The sequence below is a fragment of the Coffea arabica genome, chromosome 4e, assembly GCF_036785885.1.
Source record: "Coffea arabica cultivar ET-39 chromosome 4e, Coffea Arabica ET-39 HiFi, whole genome shotgun sequence".
NCBI lineage: Eukaryota > Viridiplantae > Streptophyta > Magnoliopsida > Gentianales > Rubiaceae > Coffea > Coffea arabica.
The window spans coordinates 9,428,241-9,448,028 of NC_092317.1; the positions used below are offsets into that span (position 1 = coordinate 9,428,241).

The following is a 19,788-nucleotide window of genomic DNA, read 5'->3' on the forward strand; positions in this document are numbered from 1 at the left end:
TCTCCATTCATATAGCAGGGAATCAACACATACACTGTATGAGAACGCAGGCATTATGTTGTCTATCAATTTGAAGACACACAATATAATATACATTAGAAAAAATGTTGATTATGATGAGTCCAACGTGATCTTTTAGAAATTTGTGGTGTAAATCCTTCCTGCCCCAACTGTCAAATTTAGGATTCAAACCCTCAACGTGACAGCGAGGAGAAGGGTCTTTCTTCTCCTTTTCTTTATGCAAAGACTAATTCTCAATTAAAGAGACTAATTAAACAAGAAGACCAATAGGTATAACAAGAAAAGATGATGAAGAAAGCAGAGCTGCAGACTTTTGATCTCACAAATCCACATATACCTGTGGAAGTCCAGGACAGAGAAAAACACATTGCCTCTTTATAACATCTAAATAAATAGACTTGAGCAGTTTTCCACATCCTACCAAGATTGATACATAAAGCCAAAAAAAAAAAAAAAAAGTAATCACCTCCATGATACCAGGAAATGAAGTTTAATTACTCGACAATGCTAAGAGGCATAGTGTAAACTGCACTCGGTTCTCTCATCGGAAGCTGACAAAAAATGTAACTACCACTCGTTTCAACTAATGAAAGCATAAACTACAGAGACTTTAAATCTATCTAGTGCCTTGAGAATCTCACAAACCAGCCAACAGATTAGAAACGCCTTGGTCTTTCCTCAGCAACATTTACTCTGATAGCTCTCCCATCCAGACTCTGCAACAGGGATGAAAACAATAGTCATAATAAGTTTAATCACCTTACCCAGAGCAAAATAAAGTTGAGGATTTATTTACTACTGAATGCTCTGAAACTAGGTTGGTTGGTTAATATATCCAGTCACTGAGAAATAAATTCCTTGAATCAAACTCCAGCTTCTAATGGGCTGTAAGAAGGGCTATAGGATTCTCTGCCAGTATTTATGCACACAAATGCTTAACCATGGTCACTCCAACTAAGAACAATAAATCAACTTTGATGCTGCATATTCATGTAAGGATTCCATCATTCTTTGTTTTGCCAAGCATGCAAGGTTTCTATTTATCGAACAAAGTTTGCGACAGTTCCATGAATCTTGTACTAAAGAATGACATTATAGAATCCTGTTACCTGTCCATCAAGGTTAGCAATAGCATCATTCATTTCAGACTCGCTTGACATTGTAACAAAGCCAAAACCCCGTGATCGACCGCTATCCCTGTCATACACTACCCGTGCATTTACCACTTTCCCATGCTCACTAAAAACTTGTTCAAGGTGCGCATCATCTACATCCCATGGCAAGTTACCCACATAGATTCTTGGAGCTGGTTCAAATACTCGTGGTGTGCGCTCTGGCCGTGATCCTCTTGGGGCAGCCTTGTTAACAGTCAAGAACCTGCCATTTAGATCCTGTAAAAAAAGGGCCTGTTAGAAACTTCAAGCTGGCACAGTGGGATAACTGGCACTTGAAATTAGTTAATTGAACTCCCAAGCCAATAAAATTATTTTCCAAAAGAATACACCTCCCCTCCTTCCCACACTGATATTCAGGTATGTGTACTTAAATTTCCAGATGACTGGGAACCAATGAGCAAACAAACCACATTTGTCCACACACACTCTCATTATGTGTGCAGTCGTGGGCTATATACAATTTCTCCTGAATGAAACATGATAATCATGTCATAAACATAAAGTACAAAGGCTCCTTTCTGAGATTAAAAGATGGAAGAAAACCACAGGGAAGTGAGTTGTCAATCACAAGCACAAACAAGAAAAGCTTTCTGATAATTAACCAGTTCCAGAACAACGTTATTAGACATCTTCTGATATGCATATATTTGACACCATAAGCATGCAAATTACACCTATCCATTTCATGTTATGCACATTATGCACACAAAACCCCAGTTATTCATGTATGTTATGCATCCAGTAACAGACAGCGAAGCAGATTCAGTTTTGGCTACTTTCTCAAGTGAAGAATAAGAAGGTTCTTCTTATATTTGCTATGAGGATTTCCCCTGAAATACAGCTACTGAGGAAGATATTCAGATGTTAAGGTTCAACTTACAATATATCTGCTTAGAGTGGTGTCTTTGAGATCAGGAGAATTCAATATCCATTAACATATGCAAAGATTATTCACAAATTTTTTATTCACAAGTATAATTTCAAAAGTTACAAGATCAAAATATGCAACAACAGTTACAACACCAAAATCTCGTCATACAGTCGCAATTTTCAGGACTCCATAACTGTTAATTAATATTACACAGGCTAGAATTCTAAGGCACCACCATGAGACCAGAAGCAAACATTTTCATCTTTTTTTTTTTAATTTAATAGACACCACACAAGAAATTTCTGCTAAACGATATAAACAAATCAGCAATTACAATTCAAAACTGATCCACGAACAAAATATAGGTGAAACTACGATTTCCACAGCCAAGGCACTTTAGGCTAGTGACACACTAAATACGCCTTCAACATCCTCTCTCAAATATTTCTCAGTTGCATTTTCTTGCTTGACCTTCTTGATTATGAATGCTATAAACAGTTTCTTCAAACTCAAAGTTAAACAAATAGATAATTTTAAACACTGCAACTGATAAAATAATATTTTGAGCATAAGAAAGCATGCCATGATAGCCACAATGATTTGTCATTGCAGCTGAGAACCAACATGATCTTGTTACTTAAGCAAGCCACCATAGCCACAAGTCAATTATTTCCACACATGGATAAGAGCAAGCAAAACGAACAAAAGCCAACCCTTTCAAATCCAAAACAACTTGTTTTCATGCATCACTTAAAAATTATCAGCTTTAAAAGTTAAATTAATCCAAAAAAAAAAACCCTTAAAACATAGCATATGCAAGAACTGTACGTCTTCTGGATAAGCTTCCCGTCAAATTGACTCAAAATCTCAAACCCTTTCCTTTAAGTTCTCCAACCAGAAAAACTGATCTACCGATAATGGCTATAATGCTCCCAAGCTTTTCATCGATCACAATATGTCATTGAAATGGACAAATAAGCAATTGTCAGGGCATTCATTAACTCCTTGTTCTATCTTATATTCCAATCTAACCAAAAAAAAAAAAAACTTTGCTTCCGGTACAACTATTCTTCTGTTATTTCACCTTCATTTCAAACTTCTTATATGCGTTTTTTAAAAAATCAATGCCCAAAATGACAATATCCCAAAATTCTATCGAGAAGCATGTTCTACTTGCCCCGGGCAATCAACCATATTTATGTGCCTAGCAAAGCCGAAACCTAAATGATTGACTACCCCATGCATTCGGGAAATGCAACATATCATGCAGTAAAATCTAAATCTCCCATTAAACATATATTTGTAAGAAAACGAATATGACCAATTAGGGAAAAGGAAGTCTGAAATCTCACATAACGGTGAAACAATTCCACAGCCTTTTCAGCTTCCTCCACAGTACTCATAGTCACGAATCCAAATCCACGGCTCTGGTCGGTCTCTCTATTGTAAATAACCTATCAAATACAAGAAAAACACAACATCAAAACCCCCTAAACCACCCCTAGAAGTCACGTCTTTTTCACATAATTCAACCAAGAAAATGGATCCCCTTTGACTTATTACCTCAGCAATTTCAACAACACCAGCCTGCTCAAAAAGTTGAGCTAATTTCTCACTATCAACATCATAAGGCAAGTTCCCAACAAACAACTTTGCATCCTCAGGAGGTTCTTGATACTCCTCTACCTCCTCAACAGCCTCACCCCCTTCAAACCCCTCCATTTCTTCTTCTTCTTCTCCAACAGCAGCCTCAATAACATCCTCACCTTCACTATATCCCTCCTCAATTTCAAAATCCTTTGCAAGTTCTTCATCTGAAGCCCCAAGAACTATGGTATTATCCTCCTCTCGAGCAGCAGTCAAGGCTGAAACTGCAGAACCCAAGTTGCAAAAGTTCCTACTTTTTAAGGAAATTACAGAGTAAGACCAGGAACAAGAGAGGCTAAGCCTGATGGGCTTTGATGGGATGGTCAGATAAGCGTGTAAAGATGAAGTCTTCGTAGAATTTGAGGCGGAAAAAACTGAAGGAAGTGAAACTATGCAACCACTATTTGCTGCCATTGATAAAGAATTCAATATGGGCTTTGTTGCACAGACCATTTCTTTCTTCTTTTTGGTGTCTGTGATGTGTGAAAAGATTGGGAAGGGTTTAAGGAGAGGAGAGTGAAGAGAGAGAGGATAAGGAGAGAAGGGGGGAAATGGTGATGATGGGTTTTGCTGGGCTACAAACAAAGCGGCGGATGGTCCAAGATTTTGAGACGAAAATATTTGGGAAAATGACATGTTTCATCCCTTACATTTCGCAAAAATATTCTTTTCGTCCCTCACTTTTAAAATGAAGCAAATTTGTCCCTGACATTTAAAAATTAAAACTATTACATCCCTGAACCTAATTTTAAATCTGAATCAAACCATCCAATAACCCAGTAATAAATTTTGAAAATAGAATTGATAGATCATTCAGTCAACTTCATCATATTCATATGACATTTATTAAACCAAAAAAAATAAAAATTATAACATAAAAGGCCATTCTTTGTTTTGGAATAGTAGAGTTTTTTTTTTGGATAAATCTTTTCATGCACCGTTAGTATATCTGCTTGCGAATCTAGATGTGTATCATACATATAAAATTTGGTGTTTAAATTTAAATTAAAATGATATGGCGGTACATAAAACCATCAGTGTATATAATGATAATGTAGAAAAGATTAATCTTTCTTTTTTATGTTATAATTTTTTATTTTTTCTTTTTAGGTTCATTAAATTTTACATGAATATCAAGTTGAGTTAATCAAGTGATATACCAATTACACCCCCAAAATTTGTAATCAGGTTGATTGGTGGTTTGATTCAGATTGAAAATTAGGTTCATGGATGTAATAGTTTTAATTTTTAAATGTCAGGGACGAATTTGCTTCATTTTAAAAGTGAGGGACGAAAAGAATATTTTTGTGAAATGTAAGGGATGAAACAGGTCATTTTTCCAAAATATTTTCTTGGAAATTTTTCGTCTGTTTTTCAAACCTTTTTTGTTTCTTGATAATCGTCACGTTGTTCTCTACAAGTAAGGAGTAATATGTTTGCTTGCTTTTCAATATTTTGGACTATTTATGCCGTCCAAGACATGAGTGGACCCGATTTTCAAACACTCAAGGTGTGTTTCTGTTTGCTAAAATTGAATTTTGAAAATTAAAATCTAAAATTTGAATAATTAAATTATTGAATTATTAAATATTAATTCAAATGCATTTGAATGTATATCATGTTTAGCGATAAGTGAATAACTCATCGCTTATTTTTTGGAGCAAATTTTACTTAAAAAATTCTGCGTCACTTAATTAATTCAAATGTTCAATTTTTTATTATCAAACGCGTCTAAATATATTAATATATAAATCCATTAAATTTAAATGATAAATTAAGTTCATCAAACAGATCAATGAATTATTATTAGTGTGGCACAACCATTGGATTTTTGAAAATACATCTATTCAAGTATGAGCATTTTTTAGATAATTACACTAAAGTACCTGAGTAATTGCACTTTGCCTCTTAAAACCCAATTTATTGTCAGTATGCCGGTTTGCCCCATAAATTGAAGGCTCTATTTACTCAAGAGCTGGACTTCAACATGAAATGATTAATTAGCTGTCCAATACTCAAACACTAATTGCATCTTATCCTCTTTATGTCTTATAGTATTAGAATTTTTAGGTGCTACTAGTTTGACTTGTATATATGTTCTACTTTTTCTTTGGTTTGAAGCACACTATTATGTAATTGTTGTGGCAATTTCTTGTTTTGATTCATTTTTCTCTTTTTTTTTTTTTGCTTTAGATTTTGTACACTAAAATAAAATTGAGATATTATACTTAGGGGTCTTGCAGAAAAGAACATAAGAGCAGGCAAAGAGTGCATTTAATTTGCTAATGTTTGGATTTTTTTTTTGTCCATTATTTTCTAAACAAATCCTTTCCACCACCTCATTCACACTACAAAAGTACTATGGTAAATAATGCAGAAAATTTTCCAAAGAATCTTCAATCCATATGCTCCAAAATGATATCAGAAGTAATCTCAAGAGTGCTACATAATGCCAGAGTTAAATGGTCCAAAATTGATAAAATGGAAAAACTTTAGAAGGTAAAAAAATTTTCCATTAAATATACCAGTGCAATATTGTTTTATGGAGTTAAATGTGATCAAAGTATTTTTAGTTACTATAATGGCCTTTGGTTGATCAATTCAATGCTCTTATGAAGCTAGCTAATAAGGAAGGGATTGAAATCCCCCTCAACACATTCTACCTAAATAATTGTGCTGATCCATGGTAAAAGATGAATATTCATATTGAAAGGGGTATGAACAACTTCAACGATTGTGAATGCAAGAACTATTTCAAAATATTTGACTTATATAAAATTTTTATTGCATTAGTATTATTTAAATTATTATCACATACACAATAAAAAAAAGTTGAATCAAGTATAAGCCTTATAAGACTTGGATCCATGCTTCAAAAATATGGACCAAGTATAGGCCTTATAGGACTTGGATCCATGCTTTAAAAATAAAAGTTGTAAAGTTTGACTACAAGGCCGTATTCTAATCAACGGCCCTTCTACTCACTACCCCAAAATGTTTTTCTTTTTGGGTTCCCAGCCCAAAATGTTTAGATAATCCATAATTCCATGTCATGGATACTAATATAATCTACATGATGACACCAAAAAAAAAAAAAAAAAAGAAACTGTGTCACTTGAAATTATGTATGTTATAAGGAAGTGAGAGTTAACAATACTATTTATCAAGAGTAGTTTTGTGCTACGAAGTGGTAAGTTTGTTTAGACATGCCCTAATGAATTAATTTACACTTACACTTGGGGGGTAGACAATTATTCTACTTTAGAATATTCATGACATTTGCAAGATAATTAAACAGGTTAGAATTCATTATGTGCTTAATTTTGTGTGTGCATGATAGATATCAATGTGCTTATGTCTTAAGTAATTTTAAATGTGCAAGACAAACAACTGTGTTGAGTGTCAGGAATTCTTACTTAGACCCCGTTTGGATTGCTATTTTAAGAATTATTTGTAGAAAAATGTATCGTAACTATTTAATGTATGTGAGATTAAAAAAAATGATTAGGAAATGTGTTCACAGAAAACATAAAAAATTTTCTGCAAAAAATCACAATTCAAATGAAAATCACAATCCAAACAAGGCCTAAGTTTGTTAATTGTGTTTGAATTTGTTTGTCATTAACCAATCAGTACGTCTCCTATGTTTCCAAGATTTGGAACTTAATTACAGGGGGCACCCGCGGGGGAAGCGGGGAGGAGCGGGGGCGGGGTCGGGGGAGCGGGGGACGGGGGATGGGGCGGGGGCGAGAGGAGTTTGTAGGCAGCGGGGCGGGGGATGGGGGAGGGGTCCCCCGCCCCAACCCCGCCCCGTTGCCATCCCTAACAATACCTACTAAAGTGTCGTACAATTTGAACTATTGGATTTTTGAAAATAGATCTATTCAAGTATGAGCATTTTTTAGATAATTACACTAAAGTACCTGAGTAATTGCACTTTGCCTCTTAAAACCCAATTTATTGTCCGTATGCCCGTTTGCCCCATAAATTGAAGGCTCTAATGCATCTTTATGTCTTATAGTATTAGAATTTTTAAGTACTACTAGTTTGACTTGTATATATGTTCTACTTTTTCTTTGGTTAAAAGCACACTATTATGTAATTGTTGTGGCAATTTCTTGTTTTGATTCATTTTTCTCTTTTTTTTTTTGCTTTAGATTTTGTACACTAAAATAAAATTGAGATATTATACTTAGGTGTCTTGCAGAAAAGAACATAAGAGCAGGCAAAGAGTGCATTTAATTTGCTAATGTTTGGATTTTTTTTTTGTCCATTATTTTCTAAACAAATCCTTTCAACCACCTCATTCACACTACAAAAGTACTATGGTAAATAATGCAGAAAATTTTCCAAAGAATCTTCAATCCATATGCTCCAAAATGATATCAGAAGTAATCTCAAGAGTACTACATAATGCCAGAGTTAAATGGTCCAAAATTGATAAAATGGAAAAACTTTAGAAGGTAAAAATTTTTTCCATTAAATATACCAGTGCAATATTGTTTTATGGAGTTAAATGTGATCAAAGTATTTTTAGTTACTATAATGGCCTTTGGTTGATCAATTCAATGCTCTTATCAAGCTAGCTAATAAGGAAGGGATTGAAATCCCCCTCAACACATTCTAACTAGGGATGGCAATGGGGGCGGGTGACCGCGGGAGGCTAATGGGGAGGGGGTTGGGGCGGGGCCCGGGGGAATTTTTCCCCCCGCTTAGAAACGGGGCAGGGGGCGGGGGAGTGTACCCCCGCCCCATCCCCCGTCCCGCCACCCGCTTTAAAAAAATAAATATATAAAATATATATGTATATAATTATATATATAATATATAATTTAATTAGTTACAAACTTATGATAATGATATTATTAGTTATATGTATCATATAATGTCTATTGGTATATATAATATAATTGATATTATTAATTATACTAATAATTATATATGTGTACTAATACAAATTATTAATTGGTTATACTAAATTTACTAATACATTTATACTAAATCCCTAATTACACTTAATACAATAACATTTTTTTCTTAAAAAAAGCACAAGCACAATAATGAATTAGTGATTGTATTTGTGCCAAAAGTGAAAATTTGACTACTTTAGTTATATTTATTTTATCATGTTGGATTGTATTTAAATAATTTTTATTTGATTGTTTTTATAAGTTTTAATTGTAAAATTACAATGAATAATAATTTGATGATGTGTTGATATTTTAATACTTGATTAGTTGCTAAAATTTAACCATAATAAAATTATATAACAAATTTTTATTAGCCCGATTATTTGCTAAAATTTAACCTTAATAAAATTATATAACAAATTTTTATTAACCCCGCGGGGGCACCCGCAGGAGAAGTAGGGCGGGGCGGGGACGGGGAGGGGGGAGTGGGGGACGGGGGATGGGGCGGAGGCGGGGGGAGTTTGTAGGCAGCGGGGCGGGGGATGGGGGAGGGGTTCCTCGCCCCAACCCCGCCCCGTTGCCATCCCTAATTCTAACTAAATAATTGTGCCGATCCATGGTAAAAGATGAATATTCATATTGAAAGGAGTATGAACAACTTCAACGATTGTGAATGCAAGAACTATTTCAAAATATTTGACTTATATAAAATTTTTATTGCATTAGTATTATTTAAATTATTTTCACATACACAATAAAAAAAAAAATTGAATCAAGTATAAGCCTTACAAGACTTATAAGACTTGGATCCATGATTCAAAAATATGGACCAAGTATAAGCCTTATAAGGCTTGGATCCACGCTTTAACAATAAAAGTTGTAAAGATTGACTACAAGGCCGTATTCTAATTAACATACAAGGCCGTATTCTAATTAACAGTCCCTCTACTCACTACCCCAAAATGTTTTTCTTTTTGGGTTCCCAGCCCAAAATGTTTAATCTCAACAACATCTTTTGAATTGGGAGCCCAATTCACTAAATCTGCACTCTTTATCTTAATTTCAAATTATCACTTTAATAACACAATTACTGCCACTAGGACATTGAACGTTACAAAGAATCTACATTCTCAGATACAGTCAACTGTGGAGAAACTATTAAGACAAATAAAACAAGAAGGCTTAACACACCTAATAATGTTCACCGCAAATCGTGCTTGTGGCATTCATATTGAACTCAAACAACCATATTAATTATTTGCAGATTAGATAATCCATAATTCCATGTCATGGATACTTATATAATCTGAATGATGACACCAAAAAAAAAAAAAAAGAAAGAAAAAAGAAACTGTGTCACTTGAAATTATGTATGTTATAAGGAAGTGAGAGTAATTAACAATACTATTTATCAAGAGTAGTTTTGTGCTACGAAGTGGTAAGTTTGTTTAGACATGCCCTAATGAATTAATTTACACTTACACTTGGGGGTAGACAATTATTCTACTTTAGAATATTCATGACATTTGCAAGATAATTAAACAGGTTAGAATTCATTATGTGCTTAATTTTGTGTGTGCATGATAGATATCAATGTGCTTATGTCTTAAGTAATTTTAAATGTGCAAGACAAACAACTGTGTTGAGTGTCAGGAATTCTTACTTAGACCCCGTTTGGATTGCTATTTTAAGAACTTTTTGTAGAAAAATGTATCGTAACTATTTAATGTATGTGAGATTAAAAAAAAATGATTAAGAAATGTGTTCACAGAAAACATAAAAATTTTTCTGCAAAAAATCACAATTCAAATGAAAATCACAATCCAAACAAGGCCTAAGTTTGTTAATTGTGTTTGAATTTGTTTGTCATTAACCAATCGGTACGTCTCCTATGTTTCCAAGATTTGGAACTTAATTACAGGGTTTCTTGGCTTTGTTTCTTTTATTGTTTGTTTCCAACTTGTTTTTCATTTACTTTGTTTGCATCATTTTACTTGACTGGCACTGGCTTCTTTTTGCTTCCTCTTGAGAATGGATCTTTGGGTCTTCTACATTTCCCTTTTCTAACCGTATTTGCTTTCGTTCAATGGGCATCTTGCCCATATGCGATTTCAGCTATGATTGAGTTTTTTTATTTCAATTTCCCCGGTGAAAAAAGAAGAAAGATTATAGGATATAAAGCTTTCATTTCTTTTAGCTCCTCAAATAGCAGAAGGAAGACTACATTATATTTGGACTTACAGTTGGAGTCTTTGGAACGAAGTTCCACTGTTCAGAGTAAAACTTAGGATGTATTTGATAAAATTGAAATCTGAAATCTGAATACATTAGGTTATTGATTTGTTATATTCTAAATATAATACATTTTGAATGTATATCATATTAAGTGATAAATGAATAGGTTATCACTTATTTTTAGGAGCAAGTTTTGTTTAGGAAATTCAGTACTACATAATTAATTCAGATGTTCAATTTTTTATTAGCAAACACATCTAAACATAATAAAATCTAAACCTATTAATTTTAAATGCTGAATTGAATTATCAAACAAACCTTATCCATTTCATCATGTACAGATGCTTGAAACTCCTATTCACACAGTTCACCAGTTAATAAAGGGTTTAATTAGTTCACCTAATCACACTAAATGAATACGACTTGACACTAACGGTGATATAATACTCTACATTCTAAATATAGGTTACCTAACGATCAGTAAATGGTACTAGAGGTGTAGAATTATACGACTCGACAACAAAAGTGACAATACAACAGAGTGCATTCCAAATACTATCCTGTAAAAATGCTAAAAAAAAAGAAATTCTTCATCTCTTGGATAACTTTCTTTCATTTCTTGAAAAACTTCATTTATGATTTGGCTGGAAGTAGGGCTGCAAACGAGTCGAGCCGAGTCGAGTTTTGAGTTAATCGAGCCGAGTCTCGACTGAATTTTACCGAGCTCGAACTCGACGAGCCGGCAATTTTCAAGCTCGAGTTCGACTCGAATCAAGTCGAGCTGGAACTCGAAAAAAATAAAAAATAATTATTTTATTTTTTAAAAAATAAATAAAATAATATTTTTTTTCTTAATAAATAATAAAATATTAAGGATATATACGTAATTTTACTATGAAAATAAAAAATAAAAAAATATATATAATATACGTATTTTTATTATTAAATAAAAATAAAAATAAAAATAATATATATATATACTCAATCTCGCGAGCCGACTCGCGAGCTAACGAGCTTAATATTCTGAGCTCGAATTTGAGTTCGAGCTCGACTCGAGCTTGACTCGCGAGCGGCTCGATTCGTTTGCAGCCCTAGCTGGAAGGATGAAATCTCCTGGGTACCCATGTCTTCAAACGGTACGAAGAACATTGAATGCACAATGCGACATAATGTTAAACACATTAATGTTTACACAACTGTCCCCGTACATGCTGTGGAACTAATAGTTGTTGGGCCTTTGGGATGTAAAAAAGCGCACTGTAACAGAAGGTTTCGCCAGCCAACATTTCGCTTGGAAAATAGCAACATTCTTTATTGAAAACAGGTTGAAGTTGGATTGGATTAGATAGCCATTATCAGAGAAATAGATGGACATTCAAAGAGGAGTATAGATCATTGGGCAGCTCACACCGACTATCCAACTCCAAGATTCAGAATATTCGGTGCTTTAATAATGCCCCATAAAAATTTGAAAATGAAATGTTACATCCTTTTTAGTAGCTGTATTACTATAAACTTTCTTAGGAACGATCTTGTTAGTCCAACTAAGGTGCGTTTCATAAAATTGAAATTTGAAATTTGAAATCTGAATCCATTAATTTACTGAATTGTTAAGTATTAAATCTAACACATTTGAATGCATATCACATTCAGTAATAAGTGAATACCTTATCATTTAATTTTGAAAACAAGTTTTGTCTAGAAAATTTAGTATTATTTAATTAATTCAGATGTTCAATTTTTTGTTATTAAACGATTGAATATGTTAAAATTTGAATCCATTAAATTAAAATACTGAGCTGGATTTGAATACTTCAGTATAATGATTATCCATTCTTTAGAAAACAAATTGCTAGGAGTGAAACCGAAAGATTGGGAGAGAATTAAATTATTCGAACTCTTCCAATCCACCTTTTGAATAGGAGAAATCAATTTAAGGCAAAGCACATTGCACTCTAGATGGATGCCCCGACAATCTAGGTGGGATTGTAACGTGCATAGTGTAGTAGGTGGGATTGTCACGTGAAATACAATAATCATCTGATACTACCTCCTCCTCCATGTAATCCAACATAGAGATTCACTTCTTTTTTGTCTTTCCTGAAAAGTTTAGATGATTTGGATTTCAAATTATTACAAGGGAACGTACTAATATGTTTCTTGAACCATAAATAGCTTATAAAATAATCTATTACTTACTGCAGAGGCCCCGTCCTGAGCCTATACACGTAGCAGTCTAGGGAAGCCTGAGCTGGGCTTAGACCCCGAGCTCATGGGAACCGTCCTGCGGGCCTCCGCTGCTAGGGCTCCGAGGAGCTCCAGGGAACGATCCCGTAGAGGGCGGGGAGAATCCCCTCAGTGCGGTATCGTGACTATTCTGGGCAGGTCCCGAAACGTACGGAGGTCGGACTCCCAAGCAGGTATAAATGGTAACACACACCAACTGCACAAGGTACGCTCACTATACGCCAATTACTTCCGACTGTGTTACTTCTCGTGAATCCCACTCACCGGAAAACTAACTTGATCGTCGGAATGTCCTCGGGGACGACCTCGGGGCTCCCTTGTCAGATCACCCTCTTGTTCGTTTTGCAGGCTTGGGACACGCTCTCCTCGTCGGCACGCCGAGTTCATCAGGTCAGCTCGGTCCGGGGAAGCTCAGCGCTTCTTCACTTACAAAGTATTTGCACAGGATTCGAGCAATAGAATCACACTGGTTTGGATGAAAAGTGTCAAGCAGCTAGAGATGAAGAGTAGAACCAATTCTAACCATAGGCTGGTTTGCATTCAAGATGACGGTGGAATTGACAATTGATTCAATTTCTTCCCAGAAGGCCTCACTGAGAAAATTCATCCAGCTACACTCGACTCTTTACGACGTCTGTGCCCCATCACATCACAACGTACGGCTACTTGCGTTAATTCAGATACATAAAAGCTTTTGGCAAAAGAAACAGATGGATCAACAGAAATGAGCCAGAATGGCCATATTCAATTCAACTCAACCACCAACTACTCGCCATTGAATTGAGAATCACCTTTTCCTCCTCTTTTTCCCTCTATAAAAACCCTCCATGATCCCTATCCAAAGCACGTAACTCCCAAGTTCTAATCGAGTTAAAAGAAATCTATCGAAGTAAATTTCTTTCTTTCTAGCCTCCTGCTAAAAACTTTTGTTGCAATGGCAAGCTCAGCAATGGTGAAGGTTCTTTGCGTGGGGTTGATGGGATTGGCGTTGCTTGCCCCGCAAGGCGATGCGGCAATTCCATGCACCACGGTTTACAATACCCTGTATCCGTGTGTGAACTATGTAATGGGTACTGGTCCCTTGGGAGCTGATTGTTGCAATGGGATTAAAACCCTTTACGGTGAAGCTAACACTACACCTGATCGTCAGAGTGTTTGCACTTGCTTGAAATCTATTGCTTCCAATGCCGGAGGCAGTAGCACTACCTTGGGCAAAGCTCGAAGCCTCCCTCAACAATGTGGTGTTAACCTACCTTACGAGATCTCTCCCACCATTGACTGCTCTAAGTAAATCTCTCTCTCTCTCTCTCTCTTCCTTTTTTCTTGATCTGACCTGAACAGTGTTAAAACAGCCATGATCCCCAGAAACCCAAGAAAATGGGAATCTGAGGGAGCAGCTGGTAGAATGAAACTGAAAAAAGAAAAAAAAAACTCTGGTCCTGTAACCAAAACAAATGTCCCAGAAAAATTGAAGGAAAAAAGGGGCTGATAGATTTTCTAGAGTTCTGCTTTACAATTTCTAAAAACTTTCACCTTGTAGGTAGTATATTTGGAGAACTTATTATAAGGAAGCATTTTTTTTAAAGTTTAAAAAAGAAAAGAAAAAGATATTTGATATATTACATGGAAAATGACAATGCTGTTGTTTATATTGCAGGGTTGTTTGAGTTTGAAGGGTTGGAGGTCTGATCTTGAGTATGAAGGTTTTGGAGAATTTCAAGATCTATATTTCTAGCTTTCAAGGTTGCTTAGTGTCCTCGTTTTCCTCTTTCAGTTGTTGTTTTTGTAATCCGGCATTAAGGTCTTCTATCGGACCTTAATCCGAGTACTTTTAGGCTGATGTTCCAGTGTCTATCGGACTTGTAGTGGTGGCAAAATGGTTTTATGTGGAGTATTTAATAAAATCTTAATGAATATGTTTTCCTATATTAATTCTACCTGGGAATTATTCTCTTCATCTGAATCTACTCGTGATCTGAATTTATTCCAAGAACCTTTTTGAACGGTTGGGTTTCGTGGAATTAATTCCTCATTGAATAATTGCTGCGGGGTTGTGGGAATGCCAACCGTCCAAAATAGTGGGATGTTGACACATTCTTGAATTGTATATTTATTTTCATTTTACTATCAATGGGATTTTTGTGCATTGAAGAATAAAAACAAGACATTTTCAGCTTTTTAAGAGAAAAACATATACTCCATGTCAAGATACGAAACCAAAAAAAAATGTTTATAGAAAAAAATTTTCTCTCATGTTCTAGCTGCCCAACATTATTATCTCAGAACTTAAAATTTTCTTTTTCTTTTAATTGCTGAAGTAAAAGCTAACAATTTTCACTCCATAATTTGCACAAGTTCAAGATTTTCTTTGGGTCGAATAAGTGCAGAATACAAGCTATCCATGTGGATTGGGCATTCAAATGTATTTTAATTTACGTTTCATATAAAACACTGTTTTTAATTTACGTTTCATATAAAACACTGTTTAATGGATAGAAAATGCATACTCGTTAAAATATATTTTAAATATTAAATTTTTAAAAATTGTGTATATTCCTTCATGTGATGTGGTAGGAGTTAGGAAAGAGGAGACAAGACTGACGAGTGAAGACGTTGCTTTTACTATATGGACCAATTTGTTCACCTTAAAAAAAAAAAAAGAACAAAAACAGTCTATCCCTGGGAACGTATGGCATGGTGGCACATTGTACTGCTTCGTGGGATGGTTACATTTAATGTACATATTCATTGTGCGGACCTAAGTCGACGGATGAAAAGTGAGAAAAATAATAAGGTTGTGTTTGGATTGCATTTTTCGTGATTTTTCATGGAAAAATTACTGTAGCGATTTGATATATGTGAGGGAAAAAGGTAATAGGAAAATGTGATCACGGAAAACGACATAATTTTTCGACAGAAACCGGCAATCCAAACAAGGCTTAAATATTCTGATTTGTTCAACTACTTTTTAAAGATTTCTGTGGGCACGAAATAAAAATATATATTCTTTTTAAGTGTCAAATTAAACAAATAAATATGAAGCTGGGCAGGACTAATAACATTTTCATGTCATATGACATTACATATTCCAAAACGTCAAGATGTTGAAAAAAACCTCATAAACGATGAAGTTGAGGTTCACCCCTTCACGGTGGATCGGAGTTTCAATAAATACAGAGTCGTTTACTTGAAAAGATTGCAAAGATGAAAACAAAAGAGTATGAGGTTTTCTTCAATCATGTCACAAAATCAGATCTCAAGGATCAAGTTGAGGATATGAAATTCTTTTTTTTTTTTTTTTTTAAAAAAAGGGATATGAAATTCTCAGTTCCCAGAGAAGAAACAGTAAATGGAAGATTTTGTTTTGTTTTGGTTAATGGATCTTAGTTTATACATAATTACCCTTTCATTACAAAAAAAAAACAGAGAATTGGTGACAGAAAATCAGTATTTTAAATGAGATTTTGCAAGTTAAATGGAAAGGAAAACTAATCGCCTTATTTTGTAGAAGATATTGATTTGACTTAGGAGAATAAAAGGCTAGAATATTGAATGTGAAAGCCATTCTTGTTTGGTTTTCCTGCGAGATATCCCCGTGCAAGGGTCAACTAGGCATTTCCATCTTCTTCAACGTTTTCAGGTTTCTATGCTCATCTGCACGGTTTATCATTATTGTATGGGCTAATTTCAGAAACCTTCCCCGAGGTTTCTGACATTTACGCTCGGCACTCTCAAACTTTAAAAAATCTTACTTGCCTCTCTTACTTTAAGTTTTTTTGTCATTTAATAATCCATTTTAAAATATAATATTAAAAGATTCATTTTGGGAGAATAAATATATTCCCATTCCAAATTTGTCCTTTTATTGTCTTACTTTTTGTACCAATTAATAACAAATGAAAAACAAAAAAAAGTATAACGGTTTATTCTGGAGGGACAACATATAGTGTATTTAAATTCCAATATTATATATTCAAAAGTTTATTTGAAGTTTTGCAAGTTACAAAGATAATATTTTCTTTATTTTAAAGTGTTTTGAGTTAATTTATAAATCATTTAGATATTTTTGAATTTTTATTTTTTTGTCCAAATCGATGGCTTGATAGCTAAAAATGTACGACATATTAAATTTATATATAAACTTATTTTTATTGTTTTTAAGTTGGTGCAAAAAGGTATTCTCATGGTTGTGAATTATTGCAAGTTATTTTTTAGAGTATTATAAATCATTCATAATTTTAAGTAATTTAACCTTTCTTATCCAAACCAATGACATAAAAACTGTTAAAGAGTTTTTTGATCTTGTTATCAACTCTTAAATTTTCGTTAAAGAACAATCGATCAATATATAAAAGTTAGCAATTAAGAAATCACAAGAAAAGGACAAATTTTTGAATTGAATTGTATTCTCTCTTCTAAAATGAGTTTTAAATATTATATTTTGAAATGAGTTTCAAATGGTGCAAAAAGTTTAGAGCAGCGAAGTTAAGTGAGATTTTTCAAAGTTTGAGAGTGCTCAGAGGAGGTTTCTGAAATTATCCCTTGTTTTATAGGCCATTTGGTTGCCCCTTTTTGCTATATATAGGTTGAGACGAAGAAGTCAAAACTCCTAGCGAATCCTTTATCTCCAAAGGTCCGTGAAGAATAAAGCACTAATATCTGCAAGGTTTAATGGATCTATTTTTTTTTTTTTTTGTATAGATTTGGAAAATTTCTTCAATTCATTTGATTGATTAAGAAACTTATTTTCAGGATGCAACTTACAACGTAAATGCAAAGACAAAGTGACCCCTGTTGGATAAACTCATATATATGTTCTAATTCGAAGTATTAGTGCCTGCTCTACTTCATTATGGGTTCTCTAAAGTGGCATTGTCCAGAAACCAACCTTCTCAATCTTCAAATTTGGCTTGGCAACCAATCAAAGCACAATATGAATATCACTTAGTCCAAAATCACAATTTGAGATTTATAATCACCCTATAACAGTACAACTTGAGATTTATACAGAGATAGTATGAATAAAATCACAATTTTTTTTATTTATTTTGGTGATACAGACATCAAGCTAGCCCTCATTACAAAACAAGAGAAGAAACGATAGCATAACCAGATTGGTTAAAACTTAACACAAAGACGAAAGAGAATCCTGCCGGAAAAGGAAGCCCTTACAGCGACGGCCGTCGACCTTACTTCACGCTGCAACAGATTAAACAATGCGTGAAATCAGTATTGAGCAAACTTTCTTTCAACCATTGAACAGTCTGGTGCCATTCTAAAATGGCCTTGAATCTTCTAAGTTAAACTCATTATACCCTTATAGTTTTTGTTTCCATCTTAATAACTTTTGTTGTTATAAACTCTTAAGGTAATAATGACCCTTAATTACGAAATGACAATATCATAGGTGTATGATCCACAATGGAGTCGTAAAACATCATTTCGTATCAGTATGGTGATTTGGTTTCATATCATAATCATATCACAGATTCCAAAGGTGACCCAAAAAAATGATTAATGCATTATGCAAATCACATGACAGGACGTGGTACATATGAATCACGCTACATGATTAACAATTTGTGTTGTAAAACAAAGAAAATTCTTACATGTCGAAAAGTAAGTTTTATTTAGTGCTAAAAGTCAATGACAGGTGAGTAATTAATAACAAAAAGGACACTACTAATACTTTCTAATAGTGACAAACAGGGACGAAACCAAGGACGATGGGAAATTTTAAAAAAATTTAATTTTCATTCCTTACAAAATTAGAAATTTTCAGAACACTATTTATAAATTTAAAGTGTTATTCGCACAAAAATTTAAAAATATTGTGTGTTATACATATAAATTTATGTATATTTAAATTTGCCCCCACAAGATGAATTTTCTGGTACCGTCCATGGCTAAAATTTTACATCACGAAATCCAGTTGGTGTTTAGAAATGCTGGTTTCAGTACTGTAGAATATAGTATTCACGAGCCAATATCTCACTAATCACCTTAAGAATTTGTTAGGAAAACCAAAAAATATTTACCTTGAGCAGTCCATATCCCGTGAGATGGTATAGGCGATAAATGTACCACAATGTTGAGGAAGTGTGGCTGCATGTGCAATCTCAGCGTCGCTAAAGCCTGAACCGAGTCTTTCCAGACAGTAGCAAACATTTTGGCGATCTGCTGTGGTCTGACGGCATTTTTGGGATGGTCAGTGGTTGTTTATCTTTCCTCAGTGAGTTATTGAAGGATTAGAATGTGTTTTATTGGTGAATGGTAGATGGTTACCTGTTTTAATACTGTGTTAATTTTTACGAGAATTTTCAAATGAATTGGATAGTGATATTTGAACTAATTGGTTGAGAATTGTACATCTCTTATCAAATTTCAGTTTAATTAAGGCGTGATTGGATCTTGTTTAATATTGGTATACCATTTTTTCATGCTATATCCAACTTGGACAAAAATTGTTTTAGTATATGAAAATGTGTTTATGTGTGTGAAAAAAATGTTTTGCATGTAAAAATATATTTGAGAGAATTTATATATCGAAATCTATTAATTAATATATTGGGTCATATTTGGATCATGAGTTTGAGATGATCCAATATGATCCAACCCAAAAATAACCCAATTTAAAGTTGGACGGGTTAAATATAACCCATTTAAGTAAAAATCCAATATC

General features: G+C 34.0%; 2 protein-coding genes across 2 annotated transcripts; one reads left to right on the top strand and one right to left on the bottom strand.

Annotated features, from left to right (window-relative positions):
* Positions 1–376: 376 nt before the first annotated feature.
* On the bottom strand, positions 377–4,302 carry LOC113742661 (28 kDa ribonucleoprotein, chloroplastic-like). Its single transcript, XM_027270552.2, has 4 exons — positions 3,631–4,302; positions 3,420–3,521; positions 1,131–1,412; positions 377–737 (listed from the first exon to the last, which is right to left on the bottom strand). Exons 1-4 carry the CDS (start codon positions 4,165–4,167, stop codon positions 678–680), a joined length of 981 nt encoding a protein of 326 aa, XP_027126353.1. The 5' UTR covers positions 4,168–4,302; the 3' UTR covers positions 377–677.
* A 9,738-nt stretch (positions 4,303–14,040) lies between these two features.
* On the top strand, positions 14,041–14,397 carry LOC113742662 (non-specific lipid-transfer protein 2-like). Its single transcript, XM_027270553.2, has one exon. The coding sequence runs from the start codon at positions 14,041–14,043 to the stop codon at positions 14,395–14,397; it is 357 nt and encodes a 118-aa protein (XP_027126354.2).
* Positions 14,398–19,788: the final 5,391 nt, after the last annotated feature.

Bases quoted from the DNA above. Each gene is read 5' to 3' on its own strand.
- LOC113742661 (XM_027270552.2), bottom strand. From the start codon at position 4,167: ATGGTCTGTGCAACAAAGCCCATATTGAATTCTTTATCAATGGCAGCA. The intron at 3,522-3,630 runs GTAATAAGTCAA...TGTATTTGATAG, and splicing joins GTGTTGTTGAAATTGCTGAG to GTTATTTACAATAGAGAGAC. The intron at 738-1,130 runs GTAACAGGATTC...TCCCTGTTGCAG, and splicing joins TTGCTAACCTTGATGGACAG to AGTCTGGATGGGAGAGCTAT.
- LOC113742662 (XM_027270553.2), top strand. From the start codon at position 14,041: ATGGCAAGCTCAGCAATGGTGAAGGTTCTTTGCGTGGGGTTGATGGGA.